Source organism: Suillus plorans (assembly GCF_016647745.1).
Source record: "Suillus plorans strain S12 chromosome Unknown HD556scaffold_18, whole genome shotgun sequence".
Lineage (NCBI taxonomy): Eukaryota > Fungi > Basidiomycota > Agaricomycetes > Boletales > Suillaceae > Suillus > Suillus plorans.
Window position 1 is genome coordinate 595,156 of NW_024537402.1, and position 23,837 is coordinate 618,992.

At 48.5% G+C, this 23,837-nt stretch overlaps 9 protein-coding genes and 1 non-coding gene across 10 annotated transcripts; 3 read left to right on the plus strand and 7 right to left on the minus strand.

Moving 5' to 3' along the window:
• Positions 1-29: 29 nt before the first annotated feature.
• Positions 30-100, minus strand: HD556DRAFT_t50. Its single transcript has one exon. It is a non-coding gene; the product is annotated as a tRNA-Gly (tRNA).
• Positions 101-234: 134 nt separating this feature from the next.
• On the minus strand, positions 235-3,162 carry HD556DRAFT_1234269 (Nop14-like protein; the record flags this gene model as incomplete). Its single annotated transcript, XM_041297654.1, has 7 exons — positions 235-645; positions 694-1,482; positions 1,531-2,301; positions 2,348-2,413; positions 2,467-2,540; positions 2,592-2,859; positions 2,917-3,162. The coding sequence occupies 7 exons, from the start codon at positions 3,160-3,162 to the stop codon at positions 235-237; spliced, it is 2,625 nt and encodes an 874-aa protein (XP_041162159.1).
• A 4,262-nt stretch (positions 3,163-7,424) lies between these two features.
• On the minus strand, positions 7,425-9,619 carry HD556DRAFT_286873 (ATPase V1 complex subunit H). Its single transcript, XM_041310147.1, has 11 exons — positions 9,398-9,619; positions 9,148-9,349; positions 9,018-9,093; positions 8,898-8,963; positions 8,669-8,845; positions 8,510-8,617; positions 8,374-8,461; positions 8,158-8,321; positions 7,983-8,108; positions 7,834-7,932; positions 7,425-7,780 (listed from the first exon to the last, which is right to left on the minus strand). The coding sequence occupies exons 1-11, from the start codon at positions 9,473-9,475 to the stop codon at positions 7,654-7,656; spliced, it is 1,311 nt and encodes a 436-aa protein (XP_041162160.1). The 5' UTR covers positions 9,476-9,619; the 3' UTR covers positions 7,425-7,653.
• HD556DRAFT_1268300 (39S mitochondrial ribosomal protein L46-domain-containing protein) lies at positions 9,500-10,639 on the plus strand (the record flags this gene model as incomplete). The annotated part of the gene is made up of 4 exons (XM_041299143.1): positions 9,500-9,669; positions 9,722-10,260; positions 10,313-10,432; positions 10,481-10,639. The coding sequence occupies exons 1-4, from the start codon at positions 9,624-9,626 to the stop codon at positions 10,637-10,639; spliced, it is 864 nt and encodes a 287-aa protein (XP_041162161.1). The 5' UTR covers positions 9,500-9,623.
• A 56-nt stretch (positions 10,640-10,695) lies between these two features.
• Positions 10,696-12,057, minus strand: HD556DRAFT_1234307 (uncharacterized protein; the record flags this gene model as incomplete). Its single annotated transcript, XM_041297656.1, has 7 exons — positions 10,696-10,859; positions 10,913-11,096; positions 11,151-11,266; positions 11,315-11,415; positions 11,465-11,637; positions 11,690-11,763; positions 11,826-12,057. The coding sequence occupies 7 exons, from the start codon at positions 12,055-12,057 to the stop codon at positions 10,696-10,698; spliced, it is 1,044 nt and encodes a 347-aa protein (XP_041162162.1).
• Positions 12,058-12,168: 111 nt separating this feature from the next.
• HD556DRAFT_287128 (uncharacterized protein) lies at positions 12,169-14,473 on the minus strand. The gene is made up of 4 exons (XM_041310150.1): positions 14,099-14,473; positions 13,822-14,049; positions 13,077-13,769; positions 12,169-13,019 (listed from the first exon to the last, which is right to left on the minus strand). The coding sequence occupies exons 1-4, from the start codon at positions 14,288-14,290 to the stop codon at positions 12,558-12,560; spliced, it is 1,575 nt and encodes a 524-aa protein (XP_041162163.1). The 5' UTR covers positions 14,291-14,473; the 3' UTR covers positions 12,169-12,557.
• Positions 14,474-15,393: 920 nt separating this feature from the next.
• HD556DRAFT_286824 (uncharacterized protein) lies at positions 15,394-16,180 on the minus strand. Its single transcript, XM_041310146.1, has 2 exons — positions 15,955-16,180; positions 15,394-15,889 (listed from the first exon to the last, which is right to left on the minus strand). Exon 2 carries the CDS (start codon positions 15,856-15,858, stop codon positions 15,490-15,492), a length of 369 nt encoding a protein of 122 aa, XP_041162164.1. The 5' UTR covers positions 15,859-15,889; positions 15,955-16,180; the 3' UTR covers positions 15,394-15,489.
• Positions 16,138-17,365, minus strand: HD556DRAFT_1359897 (ubiquitin-conjugating enzyme/RWD-like protein). Its single transcript, XM_041302593.1, has 9 exons — positions 17,316-17,365; positions 17,147-17,249; positions 17,065-17,092; positions 16,992-17,012; positions 16,873-16,941; positions 16,676-16,819; positions 16,562-16,625; positions 16,451-16,510; positions 16,138-16,398 (listed from the first exon to the last, which is right to left on the minus strand). Exons 2-9 carry the CDS (start codon positions 17,242-17,244, stop codon positions 16,346-16,348), a joined length of 537 nt encoding a protein of 178 aa, XP_041162165.1. The 5' UTR covers positions 17,245-17,249; positions 17,316-17,365; the 3' UTR covers positions 16,138-16,345.
• An 88-nt stretch (positions 17,366-17,453) lies between these two features.
• Positions 17,454-21,905, plus strand: HD556DRAFT_287208 (uncharacterized protein). The gene is made up of 7 exons (XM_041310151.1): positions 17,454-17,826; positions 17,879-18,049; positions 18,103-18,166; positions 18,212-18,688; positions 18,748-19,106; positions 19,159-21,440; positions 21,492-21,905. Exons 1-7 carry the CDS (start codon positions 17,550-17,552, stop codon positions 21,732-21,734), a joined length of 3,873 nt encoding a protein of 1,290 aa, XP_041162166.1. The 5' UTR covers positions 17,454-17,549; the 3' UTR covers positions 21,735-21,905.
• Position 21,906: 1 nt separating this feature from the next.
• On the plus strand, positions 21,907-23,804 carry HD556DRAFT_286991 (cyclic-AMP phosphodiesterase). Its single transcript, XM_041310148.1, has 6 exons — positions 21,907-22,275; positions 22,331-22,389; positions 22,442-22,559; positions 22,619-22,819; positions 22,883-23,475; positions 23,537-23,804. Exons 1-6 carry the CDS (start codon positions 22,193-22,195, stop codon positions 23,542-23,544), a joined length of 1,062 nt encoding a protein of 353 aa, XP_041162167.1. The 5' UTR covers positions 21,907-22,192; the 3' UTR covers positions 23,545-23,804.
• The last annotated feature ends 33 nt before the right edge of the window (positions 23,805-23,837 follow it).

Sequence of the window (23,837 nt, forward strand, 5' to 3'; positions counted from 1 at the left end):
GTTTCATCAAGGAAAACTAACCACAAAAATGCATTAAGAGGGAATCGAACCCCCGGCGGGTCGATGGCAACGACCCAGGTTACCACTACCCCATTAATGCTTGCGATACGTTGGGCCATCAGTACCATATAGTGTTTGATTTGCTATGGTCGACTAAACTCTACTAGCGATTCAGCCACTAGTCAGTGTTCACCTTCACCAATTATGTAGAGACTTTTTATATATTCAAATAATCTACTTACGTCCGGATCGACGCTTTTCTTTCGCCTTCTCTCTATCCATGGCCTTTTGCTCAGCTCTCTCGCCTTCCAACGTTGAAAACGCCTTATTCATGCGGTCCTTGTAAGCGAGGTCCTTTTCAGCCTGTTGTTTGTGCTCGACAGCTGCCAAGAACTTCGCATCCTTTCGGAGCTCACGAATGGCTCCCTTCTTCTCCTGCTTGACTTGGTAGCGAAGCTTCGAGGCCTCGTTACGTTCATGATCTGGATCATGCCGACGCAGGTAGGAGGAGGACCTTGGCTCAAACTTGGGTATGTATGTCGGGATCGGAATTGGCTTGTGGGCCTGAAGTAGAAGAGGCCTACGAGCTTGACGAGCAAACTTCAATAACCTAGTGAGCTTGTCTTGCAAAGAGGAGGCTTGCGTCTAAATTATGGTTAGTTCACTTTTCGCATGTTCGTGATGTAGACCCACTCGAACGCCCTCCGAAAGTTTTGTGATGCCGAGTTTGGTCAGGATATCTAAAACTGGTTGATAGAGCTCAATAAAACCGTCGAGGCTCTTGTACATTTCTGAAAACCGGTCCAGAAGGCGGAAAGCGAGACCTAGTAGATCAAGTTTATCCTGCTCCTGATAATTCTCGTCAATCAGGAGCTGATGTAGGTTTGGTGTGCGAAAGTCAAGATGCTTGGACTTCTTGACGTCGATCGCAAGGGGTGCACACAGATCTGAATGGAAGTCGGGGGAAGGAAATGAACCGGGTATTGACGTGACATTTTTAAGAGAGCTCGGAGCTAGGTGCAAGACCGCGTTGATAGAAAAGTTAATGGCTTCTGGGACCAGGCGTTTGGACAATTCCTCGTACTGTAGGAATATAGATGATAAGAAGAGCCCACTCGTTATGTCCGTTAGTGACCGAACACGACACAGCCCCAAGTAAGCACCCATGAGAAGCCGTGCCGGTGAAATGACGGGATGGCTCATGTCACTACTAGACCATATGACTCCAATGGTGCGCAAGAGGGACAATTCAGCCGGCCCTGGCCATGTTCTTGCACCCAGTTCAAGAGCTCCCCGCGATAATCCCCGTTCCAAATTTTTGTGCATCAGCGAGAGTTTCTCCACAAAAATTCCCGCAGATTCGATCGGGTACGAGCGGCAAAGTGCAAAGAGGTGGGGAACAATAGAGTTCAGGAGCGTGAATCGTGGAGCAGGGGGAGATGTGATATAGAGGATGTGGTCAACAAGGACGGATGTCAAGTTCTACAACGCATGTCAACTGAGCTCACAGCTGTCGAAGGAAGGCATTACCTGAAGCTTCACTTTATTATCCGGGGAAAGGCTTGGGTGATGCAACGTGCGTATGCGCTGAACAACGATAGGCACATCCGTATCATCTATTTCTCCAATAATCTCCAGAAACTCTTCGTGTGACTCGGGGCAAGGGAAAGTGAAGGGTAGGTCATGTCGAACACCTGGTGGTTCCACTTTTGCTGACTTCTGGTTCGTTGTGATTTTGTCGAATTCACTTCCAGAGGTACTGCCTGCCTCACTGCCAAAACTCGTTTCACTTCCCTCCTCCGCCTCACTGTTCTCATCCTCACCGTCGGTCTCCTCGTCCTCGTCCTCATCCACACCCACACCTTCGTCTTCATCTTCCTCCTCCTCGCTGTCATCCTGTGCAACCCCCTGGTCGATCCCGCGAACTAATCCTGACCCAATAGTTGCGAAGGATCCATCCCCTGAAAAATCGTCCTCGAGGTTTGCGCCGCCTTCTCCATCTTCTCCGAGCATTCTCTGCATTCGCTGCCTTTCAGCTCCCTCTAAAGCCTCTTTTTGTTCGAGCGCAAGCTCGTCTTCCGTTTTCGTGCGATCCTTTGCTTTTGCGCGTCGATCAAAGGCAAGTTCGCGAATCTGTCTGTCGTAGTCCATGTCGGCGGAGGGAATGCCAGGTTGGGAAGCCACGTTGCTATCGGTTATCTGTGCGTTAGGCGCGAAGAGTAGACCTCTGAAGGAATCGAAGTCTTCGTCCAGTTGATGTCGCATACTCTCTTCTTGCGCTTGGTGCAGTTGACGGAGAGCCTAAACAAAAATTAGGAAGACCCCAGTAAAAAGTATCATACATTACCTTATGTTTTTTACTCTTGGCAATGAGTTCCGCCATAACTTCCGCTTTCGATTTCTTCCGGTCGGACTGGAAAGTGAATAAGTAAAAGAACATTTCCCTCTAAGGTATGAGAGGCGCACCTTATTGTCTGTCTCGTCCTTATCGCCAAAGCCGCCAAAGTGTTCCCTCCCCACGATGTCACGATCGAGTTGGCCTTGAACGAATTAAAGAAAACATACTCGATACAAAACATATGAATGCTCACCTTCGTCTTCATCTTCGTCTTCATCCATAGGCAAACCAACATCATCAAAATGGTCGAGGTTCGAAAGGCTTTGGCCATAGTGCGTGAGTTGTTCCTCGCCCTCGAGATTAAATGCGGCCCCTTTGGAAGCTCGTTGCCTTTCTTGCGTGAAGCGCTCGAGCATGCGCTCCTCAAGAGACATAGACGGGTCATTTTCACCAAAGCGCTTGTCGATGACTCCGCCAACACGACGCCTGTCTTGGATCTCTTTTAAAAGAGTCTTCTCGCGCTATTGTAGGCAATGTAAGAGACCTGTCGATACTGCTAGAAAATAAATTTTGCGCACCTGTTCCATACCCGCTTGTTTTCTCTCTGCGGGTTTCCCTTTGGACCCTTTGACCTTGCGTCCGCCGATATCATGTTTGAGCTTCGTGACCTTGGTGTCGAAGGGATTCTTGTGAAGTGCCTTCCTGAATTTATCTTCATCTATAGATCCTGATCGCTTGCGCTTCTTTCCGTTTTGTGGGGCCTTGCTGATCCCCGCTTGACATAACGCTGACTTGAGCTGAGATAACTGAGAGCCCTTCGTCATGCCTTGGGTAGTGTAATGATCGCCCGCCTGGCGCCAACAAAATGTAATGCTTATATAAGCAGATAGTAACGGTGAGTCTTGACTCACGTGTTCAAACATAGTGAAAATACTGAAAATTCATTGAAATCAGTTTCAAGTTTTGTAGGCCTCTGAAATATAATACATCGATGTAGATCATAATTTGCCTCCCACCGCTCTATACTTTTTGACAATACACCAGGAGCAACTATATGTGCTCGATTTCCCATCCTTCCTCCAAATGCAGGTACAGGACTGATCCTCTGGTTGACCATAGCGAGTCTGAGTAGGAAATAGACGCGAGATGGTGTGTTTGAAGCCGTTCAGAGGCTAGGCTACAGAGCTCGAAACTGATTTCAATGAATTTTCAGCGTTTTCACTATGTTTGAACACGTGAGTCAAGACTTTCGGAACCGACTCTAATTAGACCCAAAAAGTCTGGGAAGGCGAATTCTCCATCCGGCTACAAGTCGCGTCAGTATACAATGAGCTCATTTTTACCGTCTCAAATACATCAAATTGATTTAGCGATCTCCCAGCTCGGCCTTACCAGCTTTCTACGCTGACAGCTCGAGGGACACGTCGCAGTAATGAGTCATTTCTGCTTTTGTTTTGGCATCATGGCTCCAGGCTGATGGTGCAATACCTAGTTCGAAGCGATCAGTACAGTTGCTTTCGGACAAATGATCGACTATCTCTACTCTTGCTCGTGGTCCACTGAGCAATCAACTTCTCAACTTTGTCGCTGCGCTGGCAGGGTCGCTGTGCTGGCAGGGTCGTTGCATGTTCAAATGAAGAAGTGATGAGTGAGAGTTTGGGTTTTGATACAAAGGTCGTACTCACTCGAATAGGTTCTTGCAGGCTCTGTCTAAATTTGTGTCATCTGACAGCAATGCCAATTCAGCCAAATCAATCAGAATTGTGCCACAAAAGCTGGCCGTTGTCCTATAGTAGTCCCCCATCCTTAGTGATATCAGTCGAGAACCCCTTCAAGAAGATTCCACATCACTTCGCTAAAAATGTGTTTCTCCCTCCTCGCTGTTGTTGTCGCTTTGACAGCATCCATGTCTGTCAATGCAGCAACTCCATGTCTGCCTAACAATGATGACCCCGAAGCGACTTGCTAGACAGACAGCGATTGCTGCAAAGGCTATTTTTGTTTCTATCGTAGCGTGAGTATGAGCAGGTCGCTGTGCATCCATGCTCACCTGTGCACCTTAGGGTCCTGGATCAGGCAAGATCTGCGGGGATTCAACCCCGTAGCCCGAGAGGCACGTCGTGACAGTCAGTCAGTCATGTTTCTGTCTGAATTTATCTGAAAATGATCGACTGTCTCTACTTTTGCTTGTGGTCCACTGAGCAATCAACTTGGTCGTTGCGCTGGCAGGGTCGCTGCATGTTCAAATGAAGAAGTGATGAGTGAGAGTTTGGGTTTTGATACAAAGGTCGTATTCACTCGGATAGGTTCTTGCAGGCTCTGTCTAAATTTGTGCCATCTGACAGCAACGACAATTCTGCTAAATCGATCAGAATCGTGCCAATGCATTATATAAAAGCTGGCCGTTGTCTCCCCCATCCTTAGTGATATCATTCGAGAACCCCCTCAGAAGATTCCATATCACCTCGCACAGAAAATGCGTTTCTCTTTCCTCGCTGTTGTTGTCGCTTTGACAGCATCCATATCTGTCAATGCAGCAACTCCGTGTGTGCCTGCTGATGATCCAGAAGCGACTTGCCAGACAGATAGTGATTGCTGCGAGGGCTATTTTTGTTTCTATCGTGCTGTGAGTATGAGCAGGTCGCTGTGCATCCATGGCTCACCTGTGCACCTTAGGGTCCGGGATCAGGCAAGATCTGCGAGGATTCAACCCCGTAGCCCGAGAGACACGTCGCGACAGTGAGTCATGTTTCCGTTTTCACTTTGGTATTATCAGGGTTGATGGTACAATATCTAGTTCGAAGCCAATCCGTAAAGTTGCTTGTAGACGAATGTTCATACTGCTCGAGCAATACGAATGTCTGGATTTATCTGAAAATGATCGGCCATGCCTTAGAAGTCTTGTTCGTGGGCACTGAGTAATCAACTTCTCAACTTTAACCAACAGCATTATCATATCCCACCTTGCAAGATACGTAAATAACACGAAAAAACTAAAAACCACGCTCGGTGAAGTACCTATACCCTCGTAAAATTCGTGAACTGATATGCACATACGTCAAAAATGTAACACGCATATACAACCTCCCACTCAACTGCTCGTCATCAAGAATTCTCGCCTCAAGGAAAAACACACATGAGAACACAGGGCCTCCTGCCAATCAGGCGCCCCACTCATCCTTCTCCACAGAATTCCTGCACGTCCGCATTAGCGGTCGAGCTCGCGTTAGCACATACACACACGAGAAAAGTTACATACACGCATGTACACAAAGTCATCTTATCTTCGAAGGAAGGCACGTCTAAAACGGCCGGCGGGAACGGCGGACTGATGCGGGTACGCTTCATACCAGGGCATTCGTGACTCCAGAGATGCGACAGGGACACAGGGGGTCCCATTAGACTAGCACGTACTGTCCTACATAGAATTTGTCTCTCAATGGACATAAATTGGACATTAAAAAAACTTCTCAACTTTGTCGCTGCGCTGGCAGGGTCACTGCAGGTTCAAATGAAGAAGCGATGAGTGAGAATTTGGGTTTTCATACAATCATGATGGTCGTAATCAATTCTTGTAGGTTCCGTCCAAATTTGTGTCATCTGACAGGAACAACGGTTCTGCCAAAACAATCAGAATCGTACCCATGCAATATAAAAGCTGGCCATTGTCCTACAGTAGTCCCCCATCCTTAGTGATATTCATTCGAGCACCCCCCAGAAGATTCCATATCACCTCGCACAGAAAATGCGTTTCTCCTTCCTCGCTGTTGTCGTTGCTTTGACAGCATCCATGTCTGTCAATGCAGCAACTCCATGTGTGCCTGGTAATAATCCCGAAGCGACTTGCCATGTAAGTAGCGAATGCTGCGATGGCTATCGTTGTGTCTATCTTGACGTGAGTATGAGCAGGTCGTTGTGCGACCAGTATTCAACCATGTGACTCACCTGCGCACCTTAGGGTTCCGGAACAACCAAAGTCTGCCAGTATCGGCCGTATGAAAATTGAGCCGATAGCCTGATGGGCATGTCGCGACGGTGGGTTATGTCTCTGCTTTTGCTTTGGTATCATGGTTGATGGTGCAATTATCAATACCTAGTTCGGAGCCAATCAGTACAGTTCCTCTTGGAGAAATTTTCGTACTGCTCGAGTATTGTGGATGTTTGAATTTATCTGAAAATGATCGACCATGCCCAGTCTTGCTCGTAGTCCACTAAGCTCGAGTTTGAGAGGCTGTCGAAACAACCGACCATTGCTGTTGGCGTTATCATGAAAGCGAAAAAGAAGCGACAAATAAAGGAGATTAATATTACTGCCTGCGCGGTACTTGACACCAAAAGGTAGCGTGGGAGCTCGAGAGTGGATCTCTTCATCGAGCAATTGTTGGATGGGCCAGGTGAAATTGATGCGGCACTGTGGCAGAGTCTAGGGTACAAATCATGTTTGCTCCAAACACTTTAAGTCCTCGACATATGAATCTGTGTACAGGCCCTAGAGTGCACCACATTTAAAGTGCTTGTCCTCTGTGTTCGTCCTACTTGTGTGCATCTTGGGCTCGTCTTGCATGCCTCTAATTCAATGAGTTTTCATTAGACCGTAGTCTCTTTCCACCATCTTTTAAGACCTCGTACCTTCGTGTTCACCCCGTACCTTCTATAATACCTCCTGAATACCTCCCATTCGACCTGCGCCACCCTCCCACACACCTCCTCATGCACATCACCTTCCACAGACTTGCCTTAGAAGATTCGCTTCATACTGTTCCAATCAAGGCAAGGCCCCTGAACGAATTTCCCTTTCTACTTGAATTCATGCTGAAATACTTTACTTCAGCCAGTCGGATATCCTTGCTTCGGTAATGCAAGCGCTGGATGGCAGCATACCAGTTAAATGATGTATGTATTAGTTTGTCCAAATAGTCGACTTAAAAGAAGACTTGCCCTTGACAAACCCTGCTTTGCTTGTGTTGCAGTACGTGCATGCGCTATATATAGGGGCTTTGGTCGTCATTCACGACAGGTTGAATCGTACAAGAGCACCAATGTTTCACATGGTTTACGATACTAAGGCACTGCATGCTGCAACACTACCAATATTGATGTTTTTGTCGAGAACTGCAATGAACGCATCAAATCTTCCTTTTCACGCAGAACGAACACGCCGACATTGCGGACGAAAAGAGGAATATTGACGTTATCACGTACGAATGGGAGACGCAGAATGTAGAATGAGATACAACGGTTGTCGCAGCATACAACACGACGGTGGTAGTACGCGTGTTGATATTATCATGATGTAGACAGTATCGATGTCCAAACTATACCGCTGACCAAGGGTGGCTGACGAGCTCCTGCACTGATAACAAGGCATGATAGCGCACATCTGGATCCGGATGGGTCATGAGCTCCATTGCGCGGGCTTTGCCTCCCAAGTCTGTAATTATTCTGTGGAAACAATTAGACCGACGTAATGTTCAAGGTCGTATAACCTTGCTTACTTCTTTCCTCGTTCATAATGCTTGACATACTGTCCAAGATCGTGAACTGCAACCGCCAGAACTACGGGGTCGTCGGAGCCTAGTAGTGCAATGAGGGTCCTGGAGTAAGGATTAGTGATCGAGTAATTGATATATGAGGTTGCCATTACTTCAATTGCTCATAGTCTCTATCATTCAATCTGGATGCATTTTCCCGCCAGAAAGCATCCGACTCGTGTACTGGTGTCCACGACAGATGACCAGATGCCAGCTCAGACATGTATTCATCATACGTCCTGCATCCCATCAATCAGTAAGACATTGAAGCAGTATCAACATACTCACGTCAAACTTTCAAAGTTGCGTTCTAGCTCATCTCTGACATACTGTACGTCCTCCAAGATGTCCTCGTCGGACCATTTGCGAGTTGAAAGGTTCTTGGAGAATGGAAGAAGCTGCGCGACAAGCATAGCCGGAAGATTCTCGGAAGGCGCCTTCGTAATCAAATTCTTCGAGAACATCAGCATCAACCATGCCCGAAGAGAGAAAACATGCGCTTACACTGAAAGTGGCAATAATAACACGAATGACTTTCTCTTTCACGGCAGCCTGTGCCACTGTGATCAACAGAGGTATAATGTCGTATTTCCTTCAAAACTTTGAGAAAGTTCCATGATGATGCAGCTCGAACCCTCACTTGTTAATCTGTTCAGCGACATCTTGCTCGAATGAAAGTAACCAGATGCAGAAGATCACTTGGTAGCTCATCTGAGGACCAGGCTTATGGCGAAGGATTTCGACGAACCTGTTCGATCAGGTAAGGCGTAAACTGATGAGCGATGCTATAAGTGCTCACCCTGCTAATATTCCAGGGATTGCCCATACTGCCCTACGGCATTCTGGACGAGCGAGAAGAGACTCTAAGCACTGAACCGCAACGTCACGTTTGTTTTGTGACTGGCTCTGGACGAGCGATGAAAGGACCTTGAGGAATGGCTGGAGGTGTTGGTGCTGAAGAGGAGTTGATTCCGAGCTGAGCAGACATAGCGTCAATAATGAACTGGAGGAAGGCAGACCACGCGCACCTCAGCAGCACGGTCAGTATTTGGGCAGATTTGAGTTGTACGAAGTCATCTTGAGCTTCCAGGGTCCTTACATAGGGCTGTTGGTTTTACAATCAAGTAAGAGCCACCGAAAACGCGTACCTGAGAAGAGGGGCATAAGGGAGGTCGGGATCAGATTGAGCGGCTCTCGCGAAGAGCGGTATACGCTCATCATGATCTACAAACATAGGCGTCATGTATTTCTTCACAAAACATTTGTAATGAAACATACCTAGGAGTGCATCAGCAATTAAGACCAGGAGGCATTGCATGGTATCAACCCTTTGCAGCTTCTTGAGAAGCCGAAGGTATAATAGGGCATATGTTTGGCCATCTGACAGATGGATAGACTCAACCTTTGCCCTGGGCTGTCTGTCCACCTTCTTAATGAGAGCCAGCTCCTCTGAGGTCACCAGTTCGGCACGTTGATATCCCTGAGTCCGGGATAAGTGTCATGCGCTGATGAAATCTAGTTGACGGACCTCCCATGGAACAGGCTTTGACCTTATCTTTGCGGAAATATCGTCTAGATGTGCATTCGAAACCAGGGAAAGGGACATTGTTGTCCAACACAAGCTTGTCCAGACTCTAATAGTTCATCTCGTCTGCTTGACCACCTTTAGTCCATTTCACACGCCCACGGAGGGTCACAACCCCCCTTGACTCTCACTTCAATTAAATCCCGGGTCAGTCTCTCTTGTCCAGGTGATGTTCTCGAGAACAGTGTTATCGTCGTGCAAACGCGCACCCCAAGGTGCGTGACACCCATATAATCCTTCTAAGATCTTTTGTAACATTTTTTGCAGCATGTCTCTTTCGCAGATTCGCGACCGAAGCCTCTGCAGCACATGAGGTCGCGCAAGTAGATGCTGCACTGTCAAAGAAGACTGCACGGCCCAACCTACACACTGGAATTATCCTGAGCCGGTCCCCCATAATAACCCGAACACCAACGGCCTTCGAGAAAGCTTACTACGCATACCAAACCCGCATCCACCGCGCGCTGCACAACCCATTTCCTTACGATTTTTATTTTAAACAGGGTTCACCTTTAGAGTCGCGATTCAACATAGAAGAGCGAAGACGCGAGCGCAAGGCGTTTGGTGCGCCTTTTGGTGTGCAGACTGGGGAGACGAGCGAGGCTGAAAAGCTTGCCGAGGCTACTATGCGTGACGAAGAAGAGGCCATGCCGCGTGTTCATGAAGCTGACATTAACTCGGACTTCAAAAACCTGAATAGACGCGGTCAGCGAAACCTATATCTATTACTACAAAAGCAGGAGAATGGGACGGCCGTTTGGAAGTTCCCTCAGGGCAGTGTGGACAGGGGAGAGCTTTTGCACCATGTCAGTAACTTGATCCCTCTCTGGGTTGCTTGTCCTTATATTTTCCGATCAGGCGGCAACCCGTGGACTTGAGGTCGAGTGTGGAAACAACATGGACACTTGGATAGTCAGTCGCAATCCAATAGGCGTCTTCCACCCTCCATCACCAGCCAGTGCAGGCGGCGCTGAGGAGGTTTGCCCTACTTCCTACGTTCTGCATCTCGTACTGACAGGTCTGCAGGATGTGGTCTTTTTCTATAAAGCACATATCATGGCTGGTCAAGTCCGCCCAAACCGAACGCATACACAAGACTTTGCTTGGTTAACCAAGGGTGAGATCAAGACCCGGGTGGATGAGGACTACTGGTTAGGTATCAAAGATATATTGTCGGATTTCTAATGTATGGTCTCTATATTGTTCTACTCATCGATATATCATCCGGTGTTCTACTGCACCTACTTGGGGGCAGAGATAGCCCGACGCATATCTGGTCGCTTTTGTGCATCATCGAATCTGCGCACCACCACATCGCACTTTGTGCTCTTGCATATGTGCTTGGAGTTTGCCTTTACGTCATCTGAGAATAGATTGAGGCCAGCAGCACGTTCTACGACATCAACTAAGTGCAGCACATCAGTCATACGCTCAATATTGAAGGGCTTGTGCGCATACCTGGTATAATGAAACTCTCCAGAGGTGCATCGTCAGGGATAATGGCATTCGGGAGCACAAACGCGCCCGTCGAAATTTCTAGCGTGTCCGGTGCTGAAGCTGACAAAGGTCTCGAGGCCAGCACAACTTTGGCAAAATGGGTCGGGACCGCAACGTTTGGCGGAGATCCAATAACTTCATACGTCTGCAAAAACGTGAATCATGACGATAAATAGCGTCCTTGAGAGCCTAGACTGACCACGCGGAATTTACCGTCTGCGTCTTTTCGGGGGAGATACAGCGGGACAGTAAAGACGTAGACATCAGAGAAAGACCCTGTGAGGCGTCTACACCAGTCTTCCAAGTACGCCCAATCTACAAAGCAAAATTCAGCTTGAGACGTCTCCTATATTGCATATTTACAATGCCGATTGAAGCCAGCGCCGACCTGAGGCGCGATATTTGACAGGAAGAATGTCTCATCCATAGCCTCCTGAGAAAGCTTGGCGTCTGCAGCAGGAACCCTTCGGACTCGTCAAAATCTGCCTCCTCACAAAAGCTCGACGTACGCACATATGTCCACGATCATACCCGCTTCGGAAGTAATCCTGCAGCTTCGCGCGGAACATCGCTGGAAGAGACTCATCCTCCACGAACTTCGAGTTTGAGCGGTCGGGTGACCCATCCCCTGAGGGACGCTGCTGACTGGATTTACCAAGAGATGCAAGAGTAAGATGCTCTGCAGTCTATGAACGCAGTGTTAGTCAATAACTGTTGAAGTGTAGAAAAATAACTCACCCATGCAGGATGCCTGAGTCTTCGGTCATACGCAGCAGTGTACGCTTTACGAACCAAGAGGTCCGGTACAGGACCTATTCAAAACCCAAGTTCAAGCGAGAGAAACAAAATCATCATTGTACAACACACAAATCACCTGGGTGACCATATTTTAAGACTGGGGACGACAGTGCAGAAACTGTAACAGCATTCGAGAGTTGCGCGCCACCACTCTGGCCCATTTCGATTATTGGAGGAGCGACGGACGTGTTGACTGAGGTGGTTATAGGGATTTGCCTCTTCGTGGAGGCTACCGCGCCGACCACACCCCCTCCTACTATTGCGCCGACCGCGAAGCACGCGGCGTGGATGACAGCTGCGCTCGGCATTTTGTGAATGGACCAAAACACTAGTTTTGTAGAAGTTGAAGTGGATGTGGAAAAGTTATGGACGCGTCTCGGTCCTAACTCAGATCACTGCCGAGTTTGTTGGGCAAAATAAATAACTGACCCTTAATGAAAGCTCAAGACTTATGGTGCATCAAGCAGCATATATTTACAAAGTGAATCAGGCCTATGATATGTATAAAATGGTCGCAGCAAGAGAATCCAGAGAGGAAAGCAGAGGTGTAAGGAGAGCGATCCGGACAACGAAAGTACAAGGAAATTACGAGTAGGGAAAGTCGACTTTTGAGAGATGGAGGATAAGAGTGATTGCTTTGATGGTGCGGTATACAAAAAAATCTTCAGAACCAGGAAACCATAACAGCGAAAAGAACCAGCAAGCAATCAAGCTACGCGAGAAGGATAGTCTAACCCTGGTTGTGGGACACTCAAAAGCATTAATGAAGAGAAAAGCCTGCGGGTGTCTGTGGTGACTCTGGTGAGATCTATATCTCCAGCGGCTCGTGAGATCTGGCTTCTAGTCCGTTGCCACGTGCTTGGTCACTGTTCGTTCCGCGACGCAGACCAAATCCACCCACGCCAGGGCCTCGTGGTTGTCTGACAACACTACTACTATCATTAAAGCTACCGCCATTAATATTCATTCCAGCAACGCTAGATGGCAGGCTGGGAACGGGCGGGATGGCAGAACTACCAAAATTGTTGCCAAAGAGCGAACCGAAACCACCAGGAGAGCGACGAGAAGGGGAAGCAATTGTTGCATAACCTTCCCTGATATTACCATTTGACGCACGAGTGGCCAAGCGGGGTGCTTGTGTGTGCAAGGTTTTCATGTCGGGCATCGACTTCTTCATGCGTAAAGAGCTTGCAATCTGCGATTGTGAGGAAGTTGCAGAGAGATATGCAGATGGGGCACGCGACAGGGTCGCAGCCTGAGCCCGTTGAGTCTGATGATTCAATAGTCAGGAACTGACTAAAGCCTTGGCATGTAGGGAAGTACTCACCCTGTTAGGATCGATGCGAGTTACGACGGCGTACCTTTCATCGCCTTCTCCAACCGAATAGTGATACACACCCAACTTCTGGGCAATCAGGTGAACGACCCTTCTCTGCTTGGGTGAAAGCGTCCTCGAAAACGCGAGTTCATCCCTCATTCTGTCGTCCTTGAAAAGTAAGATGCGAGAATAAATTTCCAGAGTAGAAGGATCATTTAGATCCAGTTCATTAGGTGACGAAGACTTCTCTGATGGATTTGGTGTCGCGGGGGCAATTGGAGGGGATGTGGCGGGGTTAAATGGCTGAGAGATTGGAAGATGAGGCATGGGCGGAGGTGAGTACTGTTGTTGTTGATAGGCACCAGAAGAGAAGGATCGCTGCGGGGTGAAAGCGGGGGCTGTGACGGGACCAAAATCATCGTATGCTTGGTGAACTGCCTGTTGCTGCTCCTTTTCGAGTTGCATGGAACGCATTCGCCTAATAGCCTTTTCTCTTTCAATACGCTCTTTTTCTCCGGCTTGAAGAACTTTCTTGTACTCGACACGAAGCTTACGGCCTTGAACATCAAATCCATTCAAAGCAGCCACGACTGCGTCAGCGTCTGCTGCTTGTCGGAAATTAGCAAAAGCGAGACCACGAAAAGAGCCTTGTTGATCCAGGTGGTAGTTGAACGCGTATGGAGTAGGAATAGACAAAGAAGCCTAAAATAGAGACATTAGTCGGATCTCATGGTGGAAATCATAACGAACTCACAATGATATCTAGGAGAGTCTCGCGCTTGACGTTGAAAGGAATGTTCTTGACGACGATGGCGGTTGGTATAACCTCATCTTCAGCATTTTGGTTAGGTGTCGAAGGAGCAAGAGCAGATGCTTGTAGATGACCCAAAGGGGGAGAACTACCGGAGGAAGAGAAATCCGAGTTGTTGTGAGGGGATAGAGGGCGATTATCAGGAATGACCATTGAGTTATCAAGCCATTGCTAAGGAATAATTTTAATATTAGGATGTTTTGAAAAGAAAATGACTTACGGTGGGAAGACCAGCACGGGTGGGCTTCATCTTGAGAGGAGATGGTGTCATACCGCCTAGAGGATTAAACTGGCCTGAGAGTTGCTGGTTTGCGCTGAACTGATACTGTTGCCTGTTGTCATAATCGTAATTGTCATGGAGGCGAGCATTGAGAGATAGAGAGCCGATGTCAGGCGTTGGAGAGCTTGTCATGATGGTCAAAAGAAAAGAACACGATTGACCGTAGGTTCTAGGCTAGTCTTCAACTTGACAAACCAGTCGTAACGGCAGTTCGAGAGAGAGAGAAAACAAGGCGAACAGACAAAAAGCGTATAAGAAACTCAAGGATGATGAACGCCGAAAATAAGGCTCGTGGCCAAACCAGAACACACCTGTGACACGCCACCCTGATTTCCATGTCACCACACGTTCTTAAGCTCTAGTCTATTCAAAATACTTAAAACCACACAGAACGGTTAAGGCTATACTATGGACACGAAAATCACGGACTGGCAACGTTACAAGTCAATCCCAACAGCCCATCTGGATCAAACAAGAACCAGAAGCAAAAGAATGACGAACCGGCATGGTCGTAACATGTGCATACTTCTCTCGCTTATTAGTCGTCAACTTTCAACACCAAAAACATCAATGAATTTACATTGAAAGGTCGGAGCCGCGCTCAAGGACATCAGATGAAACTGGTTGACTTGACATATGAAGCGCTGTGCGTGACCATGCGCTCTGATCCTTCAATGACACTGCACCTGATCCGACCGAACCAATCATGATTCAGAAGCCGAAATGATCATCAGCACGAACGCTGTCGGTATCAATCTAGGATATGACATTCGAGGGAATCATAGTCCAGTTGTTCTCAGCAACAGACTCAGCCTTGAATGAGCTGCTTGCACTTTCCCAGGACGTCAACGAGTCCGGGAGGATCGTCAGCCTGAGGAATGTCAACAAAGAATCACCCACACATGGGCGAGACACACTTACCATTAATATTACAAGGTAGGACCACTTTAGACGCTTGTGGCAACCGCAGTAAGGACAGCTGATGTACCACATGACACAGGCTCGAGGGCAAGGGCACGCCGGAACACGAATGCAGGCCAACGGTGGGAGAGCCAGAGATAGTTCTGAGGACGCGAAGTACCATTTTACATAAGGGACTTGCAGATCTCCCACATTTACCCGACCGAACATCATAAAACTATGTAGATCAACTGAGGTTCGAAGGAATCTGCACCAAGATGTACACAAAATATGCATCGAGCATCTTTGCATTACACACATACCTCATATATAAAATACCTTGAGCACCAGTCTCGTAAAAACAAGAAAATACCACTCAGCCCAGCCGAGAAACCCTAATGATACAGCTCTTCCACTTGAACAACCCCAAGCTATAGACAGAGTGCTGCGGGCTTTGGAAATGCGATTAGACTATCAATGTCCACTTGCACGCTAATGCCGCTTGAATGATTCCAAGGGCCACGAATGCGGTGCTCCGTCGGTGACGATGATATTGGAGTGGACGACGAGGATCTGTAGGTATTCGCGATCTCTATATCCAGTGGTGGCAGGTCTGACAGTGTGGGCCGCATTGAATCTGAGCGATGTATGCGAGATTGGGGAATAGGTCCATGGGGAAGGGGTTGGAAAGCGGGGCAAGGAAGGGAAGGGAGTGTGTGTTTTGGAGCAGCGCGTGGTGGGAGAGGTCCCTGCACGAGACGGAGAGCAGAAGGAGGTGCGCGACGAGGGCCTCGGGGCATGGTTACAAGCGAAATGAACTTTACAGTCGATCTATAGTCAATTTGATGGTTTCAGTCGTCAAGGATTGAGCAAGAAAAAGAGTAGTAAGCACTAACCAAGTGAACGTCTTTTATATACTGATAACAACGAGACAAACCACAAATACAAGGAGAGGACAAAAGAGTGACACGTAATCTCGACAAGACCAGCAAAATCGAAATAACCACAGGAGGAATTGAATGTCACACTGTGGTTCAAATCGGGTTCAAACTTCAGAGGGACAATGGCTGTGTCACACAGCAGAGAGCTGGCAATTAAGCTTCACACTGACTACTGAAACGTGAAAGCTTATCCCCATTGGATCATAATAGCAAAGGATGGGATATACTATCGACAAGGGCAACACATCACCGTATCTACAAATGTGCGAGTCCGAAAACACTACGATCGACATATGTAATAACAAAAGAGCCAGCAACCCTCACACATCAAAGCGGCACAACAGCGTCATGTACAGGTCTCAATTGGGCGGTAGTGCTTCAGCAGTTGAGCTTTGAAGGCTATAAGAGGAACAATGAGAAAATGCATGCTCGTACATAAAAATTTACCGACCGTCAGGCTGATTCCATAGCCCTGCAGCGTCACCATTAAGTGGAGAAGCATTGTTGGGTTCTATAAACGGTAAGTGAAAAAAAAACATACACTGCCAGTCTCACGACTAACCCCCTAGCAATGATTGCAACGATAATAATACAGTTTGCACACTATAAACGGCAGACCATTTGTCCTGGAAAGGTTCTAAATACTAAGCATCATTAGCAGGAAAATGTGGCAAACCTGCAAGATATCAAGACAGATCGCGCCTCCTGCAATGTCAACGTTGGGGTGATAACAGGGCGTGTCAAACTTGATCGTTGGTGGTGAGTATGGGTAATTGCTGGGAAATGAGATAGAGATTCGGAACGATAGTCCGGCATAAATCTAGCACGATATTTAGTATTGAATGTCAGTGGTTGCATGCGCACGCCACGTACAGTCCCCGCCGCGCCTTCTATCGTTCCCACCCATTCGAACAGATTTGCATCACTTTTGGGAAAGGCAGACTAAGCGAGACATGAGACGGAAGCACGAAGAGAACTCAATGATCACTCACGATACCAGGAGATGATGACATCTAGCAAGTGTTGAGAATTCAATGAAAGGCATAACCGAACCAAATCACTCACCATCAAAGTCATGAGTTCGTTGGTCAAGCTGCAGAGTGATAGTGAGTATTGATGTTAACCTGACATGTGGCAGCATACTCACCGTTTTGTCACACTACCAGGACCATCAGGTGCTGAGCCAGAGACGGCAGTTTTATGAGAGGTTCTGGAGGGAGCGAGTGCGGAAGTAATCTGGTCCATAAGGTCTAAGCTTGCAGATGCAATGGCGGTCAAGAGAGATGTGCTAATGCAAGATAAGAACCACAACTTGCCAGTTCAAGTAGGTTCGAGTACAGTGGACGCGCTCAGTCACGTGCTGTCATTATCGAAATTTACACAGGTCCAACGGAAACAATAACAAACAAATAAAGACCTATTCTGAGTTCAAATTAAAATGGGCAGATCCGTCGGCAAGAACGGCTGTGGCCCAAAAGCGTCTCCTGCTCACCGTAAGCAATTGCGTAGTTCTGTAACTTATACTTCCAACGTCGTCAACTGCCCACACGATGTCGAGCAATTTTGCGCCGACGCCCGCAGAGCTTGCACTCGTGAATCAGATATTTACTCAGGCAGATACCCAGAAAATCGGAATCCTCACTGGTGACGTCGCCGTAAAGGTCTTCCAGGGTGCAAAACTAGCACCGACCGTCTTGGGCGAGATTTGGAGTATTGCTGACGATGATAACAATGGATTTTTGACCAAGAAGGGTGTCTCAATTGCAGTTCGTCTCATGGGTCATGCTCAGAAAGGCCAGAAGGTCGACAAGTCTCTCGTGAACAAGCGTGAGTTTCACTGCTCTTTCACCATGACACATTACTGATATTGGGCCCTTAGCCGGACCATTAGCCAATATTGAAGGCGTGCAGATGCCTTTGATTCCACAAGGCACCGGTGCATCAATATCCAAATCACCACCTCCCAGTTTGCCTCCATTGACTCCTCAAGACAGGGCCAAATTTACACGGATATTTCAGGGGTGTGGGCCCGTCAATGGCCTCCTCAATGGTATGTCAGCTCATTTGCACGTAGTAGGGGTTAATCGTCCTCCTCCTTTGAAGGCGACAAAGCACGTGATGTATTCTTCAAATCCAAACTCTCTGTGGATAAACTATCTCAAATATGGTGCGTAAAGTGCTTCTGAATTTGGCCAGTCTCATACTGCTACAGGACGTTATGCGACACACAAGACCGAGGCGTACTCGACATAACTGACTTTACCATAGCCATGTACCTAATTCAAGCCTGCATGGCTGGTCAACTCTTGTCTATTCCGAGTTCCATTCCGTCAAGCTTATTCGAGCAGGCTGGGGCGGTTTCTGTTCACGCGACCGGTGGTAGTGCAAATTTCAGCAGCCCAGGTTTTCCACCAGTGCCGAGGCATAATGCTGTGCAGCCGCAGCTGACGGGGCAGGCGTCTCCGGCTCCTCCCCTTCCGAACAGACGCCTAGCGTCCAACAGGCTTGCACCAACTATACCCCCCTTCCCTGGTGTTACCCAATGGGATGTTACCGCAGCTGAGAAGGCCAGTGCAGACCGCTTCTTTGATACATTGGACACGCAGCACAGAGGATACATTGAAGGTGATGTTGCAGTACCATTCATGCTCCAATCCAAGTTACCGGACGACGTCTTGGCCCAAGTCTGGTCTGTAATCATCAAATGTCTATCTTCGGGCATTGTTGTTTCTCACTTTGGGTTTGCAGGGATCTTGCGGATATCAACAATGACGGCCGTCTGACTCGTGACGGATTCGCAGTCGCGATGCACCTCATTCAGGGCAGCCTCTCAGGCAAGGATGTCCCTAGTACGTTACCTCCGACCCTTGTACCTCCATCAATGCGAGGAGGACAAGTGCCGTTTGTTTCTGCATTGGCACCTTCCAATCCGGAACCCGTGCGGGATCTCCTTTGGGACGATTCACCTCCGCCGTCGGCGACCACCTCGCATCCTCCGACAAGCATCTTGCAACCTCAAACCACAGGTACCCCGCTCTCTCCGCGATCTTTTCCTCGTCCCACACCGCTCTCACAGGATCCCTTTGGCTCCTCTCCAGCTACATCTCGTGCGTCGCTCAGCGCCATCTTCTGAGAAGATACTGATACTCTGAACAACAGCGTCGAACAAAAATTTCCTTGATGATGACGATACACATACGCCGCCCATTTTGCACGACCAGTCTGTAGAAATTGGGAACGTGCAGAATCAATTCAATTCCACGCAGAGATCTCTGCAGACCGCAAAGGCTGAGCGAGAGGCTCTCGAGAGTACGCTTGCCAATCAGGCTGCGCAGCTTTCAGCTCTTCAGACTCAGCTTGCCGCTGCCAAAGCATCTTACGAAACAGAGACTTCTCTCCTGAACACACTCCGTGATCGCCACGCAGCTCAGAATACTGACATTCAGAGAACTAGGGAAGAACTCATTAGGGACGAGAGCGATCTCAGCGCTGTCCGAGTAGAGAAAGCAGAAATCGAAGGGTCTTTCTTGCGCGACAAAGAGGAGGTTCGAGAATTGAACAGGCGGATGGCAGAGGTTACGGCGCAAATTGCTGTTGTGAAGCAGGACGTCGAGAAGGCGAAGAAGGACGCGAAACATCAGAAGGGTCTTCTTGCTATTGCCAAAAAGCAATTGGTAGCAAAGGAGTCGGAGAAGATAAGGGTGGACAAGGAGTTAGAGGAGGCACAGCAAGATCTCACTGATACGATTACGGAGAGAGAGAAAGCCGAGGCCGAGGCTGAGAAGATTGTGATTACGCCTTTGCAGGCAGGGTTGGGACGCTCTAAGTCACCGGATTCGGTTGCTTTCGCGGCTGCTCATCCTTTGCCAGTGACCCCTGATATCACGGGCGCCGCCATGAGCCCGATCAGTGTCAAGAGTAATAACCCATTCGAGAGGTTGGCATTGTCCTCAGGAGCATCGACTCCACGATCTCAGTCGCCGTTCCTGTCTTTCCCTAATGCTTCTTATCCTGCTCCCCCTGGCCTGTCATCACCACCCGGTCTCTATTCTCCGGCTACAATCCAATCAGACGTGTTTTCGCAGGCATCCGATACTGAACCCGCGTTACAGACCGATAATGCGCCTGATACAGATAGCTCTGAATTTGTCGTTGTGACCCCTCGCGTGAAGGACGGTCCCTATTTTTCTGACGGTGTCGTATCGTCGCCCACGAGCGATGAACACTTCACCACCCCTCCAACCAGTATCACACCAGTCAATCCTAATTCCAGTGCGAATGATTCATCTCTCGATAGTGCTGTCGCACACTTCCCCGCTATCGATGATTTCAATACACAGCACCCCGCACCGGAGGAGGGGGAGAAGGAAACAGACCTATCTACGGACCTTCAGGAGTTGGAGGTCAATGACACTGAGAGTGAAAGCGAGGACAGCCACGAGTCGGAAGCTGTCGACCACTTGACAGACTCTGCCAAGGAGGTTTCTCCCTCAGAACTGGTATCCTCACAGGCCCCGACCTCTTTTGATGACATCTTTGGAGTCGACACTGATATTCCCGAGCAGGTCCCTGCTTCCAGCAGCGAACCTCAGTCAGACACAGCAGCGACCTCGCAGAATGGCACGTCTTTGGTAGATGCCTTCGGTGCTCCTTTCTCAGAGCTTGAAACCACTCCGTCACAGCTCTTTCGACCATCTGAGACAAGCGGTTTGAATAGTTTTGACGAGGCTCTCGGCAAGATCTCAAATGGCGGTTCCACGCAGCCCGCCTCTGCCTTCTCCTTCGATTCCAACTTTGAGGACAACTTTGACTTTGGGACAGCGATGGCATCATCATCTTCTACATTCCCACCACCCCCTTCCGGATCTACCCCTGCAAATGGCATCTCTGCAACGAGCTCGAACGTGGCTACGCATGCGAATGAGGTACCTGATTTGTTCACCCAGCCTGCGAGCAATGGGATATCAGCCACTCCGAACGTGTCTATGACACAGCCGGCAGCCCCGGTCTCATTTGATGAAGTCTTCTCATCGGGTCCCTGGGATGCTTCAAGCACCACACCTCAGCCTGAGAAGACAGGATCAAAACAGGCGGACGCGGGAGTCATAAGCTTTCAAGATGCATTTGGAGGTGTTGATTCCTCTCAAGCCCTGGCACTAGATGATTTGTTCCCTTCGAAGACTTCAAAGGCATTCGCATCCTCTGCGTCACCACCTTCGTCTGAGGGTAGCAAGCCCTTCCCAAATATTTCCCCTCCTGTATCACCGCGAGGACCATCTTCTCCCCGCGTTACGTCGATACGGTCTACTTCCCCTCCGCGACGTGCCACATCGCCACCGCCTCGAGCTGTTTCTCCGAAGTTGCAGCGGCCGTCAAGCTCTTCAACCAAGGAACCCGGTCACGATAAGCCTCCGCCACCCCCGCGGCACTCTAAGCTCAGTGTATGTACTATATTTACTTTCCATGGTACATTACTAATACTAATCTCATAGATTCGCCTTCCGTTTGGTAAGAAAAAGAAGCAGGATTCAGTACCACCCATTCCTCCATCGAGTCTGTCACAGAATGTGACTGTTACGCAGGAGGCGAGGGCGACGCCTGGGGTTGAAGACGACGTGGAACCTGTAAAGCAGTTGTCTGCTATGGGGTTCAGTCGAACGCAAGCTGTTGAGGCGCTGGAAGCATACGATTATGACGTACAAAGAGCATTGAATAAATTACTGGGAGCGCAATAGGGACGGAGGGTCGATCTTATTGTTTGATCTTTCGTTTGTAATATTTCTACATGCACATTCCTTACTACTCATTCCATCTTGTCATCCGAATCATAAGGGCACCAACAGAACAATGACATTCCTTTATACCACTTTCTTAGGGTTTTACTCTGTTTGACGGGTCGGCCTTGTCATTGACATAGGCCTCGAGTGAGTGACCCTGTCTTGTATTCCCACTCGCAATTGTTGTTTCATTGGGACAAGGCATGATACTGCGGATACTAACTGCCACTTGGTCATTAACAGGGGCAGTTCGAGTCTTAAAGTTGACAATGTTAAGACTAGCCGAACCTTGGTGCCTTAAATACACGCACTAGTGCTTCCGTGACCGGGGAAACTGAAGGGAAACTATGCAAGTTTCAAACTTGACTGTCAAAATTTTTAGCGGGCCTATATAATCATCTTCTGCTCTAACCGCCATGCAGAAAGAACTTACCATGGCCGCATTCGATATGCTTGTGGTGGGCTCCGGTGGCGGTCCCGATGAATCCAACCTATCAGCGTGGGTTCCTTCTTTCCGCTGCTTTCCATCTTCACTCAGGCGTAGTATGCTACAGGTATCTGCTCAAACCTCGCCAGGCTGCTTGGAATGATGGTATCATCGCACTAGAGGCGGGTGCGCAATCTCATCATCGTGTCTCGCGACCACAACTGACACTGTCACTCAGGGTCGGGTCTTGGCGCGCTTAGACATATCATGAAACGCGACCCAAATATCTTCGGAGAACATCCAACGGACGCGAGTCCAACATCCTTCACTCCTCTCACGGTGTATGCAAATGTCAAGTCAGTAACGTCCTCCCGTACTACTGCCTCGCGGCCCGTGACTTAACTTGGTTCTGCAGGTGCTTTCTCCTTACACACGCGCACCTCGACCATATAGGCAGTCTTGTAATGACCGCGGGCACACTTGGCGGTGCCAGAAAGCGTATTTATGGCTCAGCTCAAACTCTCAGCGATCTAGAAACCATCTTCTCCGGAAGAATATGGCCCAAATTAGCCACATATGATGAGAATAACCCGTTATTCCAATTGGTGTATCACGCGTGAGTCTCATCCCACGAGTCAATCTAGTCGTCGACCTCAAATCTACCATCCCCGCTTGGTAGCCTCCGTGCAGATGACAAATACGAGGTCATCTTCCCAGATATCTCCGTTCGCCTCATGACCGTCAGCCATGGAATGAACGACTCTGGTCAGTATGACGGCGCTTGCTTTTTCATCCGGCATGACCCTACAAACCAAGAGTTCATCTTTTTCGGTGATGTGGAGCCTGACAGCATCTCTGTCGAGCCAAAGAACATCGCCGTCTGGCGTGCAGCAGCACCAAAGATACCGCATATCATATCTACCATCTTCATCGAGTGCTCATACCAAACAGGGCGGCCGGACGGGCAGCTTTGGGGTCATCTCAGTCCCGTGCATTTGGTACAGGAGCTGGTCACGCTAGCAACAGAGGTTGTCATCGCCCGAAAAGAACGTAGATCTTGCTCAGGATCGAGGTCGCGAAAGAGGCAACGAATGTCACCTGAAGCCCTTCACGGCGCACTTGAAGGTGTCAAAGTTTACATCATGCACTGCAAAGAGCAATTTGCTACAGAACGGCCGATCAACCACGTTATCGGTGACCAATGTCGTGAGCTGCTTGCACCCCACCAATTAGGGGTCGAACTACTCACTGCGGACCAAGGCATGAAGATTGGTGGGTCCAATCGTCCTATCGGCTTTGCGATATACTTAGTACTAACTTACACCTCTTCAAGTGATCTGAACCTTATCCTCAACGAACTTTTCTTATTCGTTCAATTATTCGTTGAGATATTTTTATTTGGAGAAATCCACCGATACCAGTCCTCACCGTGTGTATACTTAACCACTGTAGCCCTAATTTCCATTTCCCAGTTGTCCCTTTTACCACCAGTCTGTTTTATCACCACTCTAACTTAATTCATATTCGTCGACGCACTATGTACGTTTGAGCCTCTTTCTCATATACCACTCTACGTACCGTCTTTAGACGCTCATGTACTTGCACGATCGCACGAATTATACCGACGATAACAC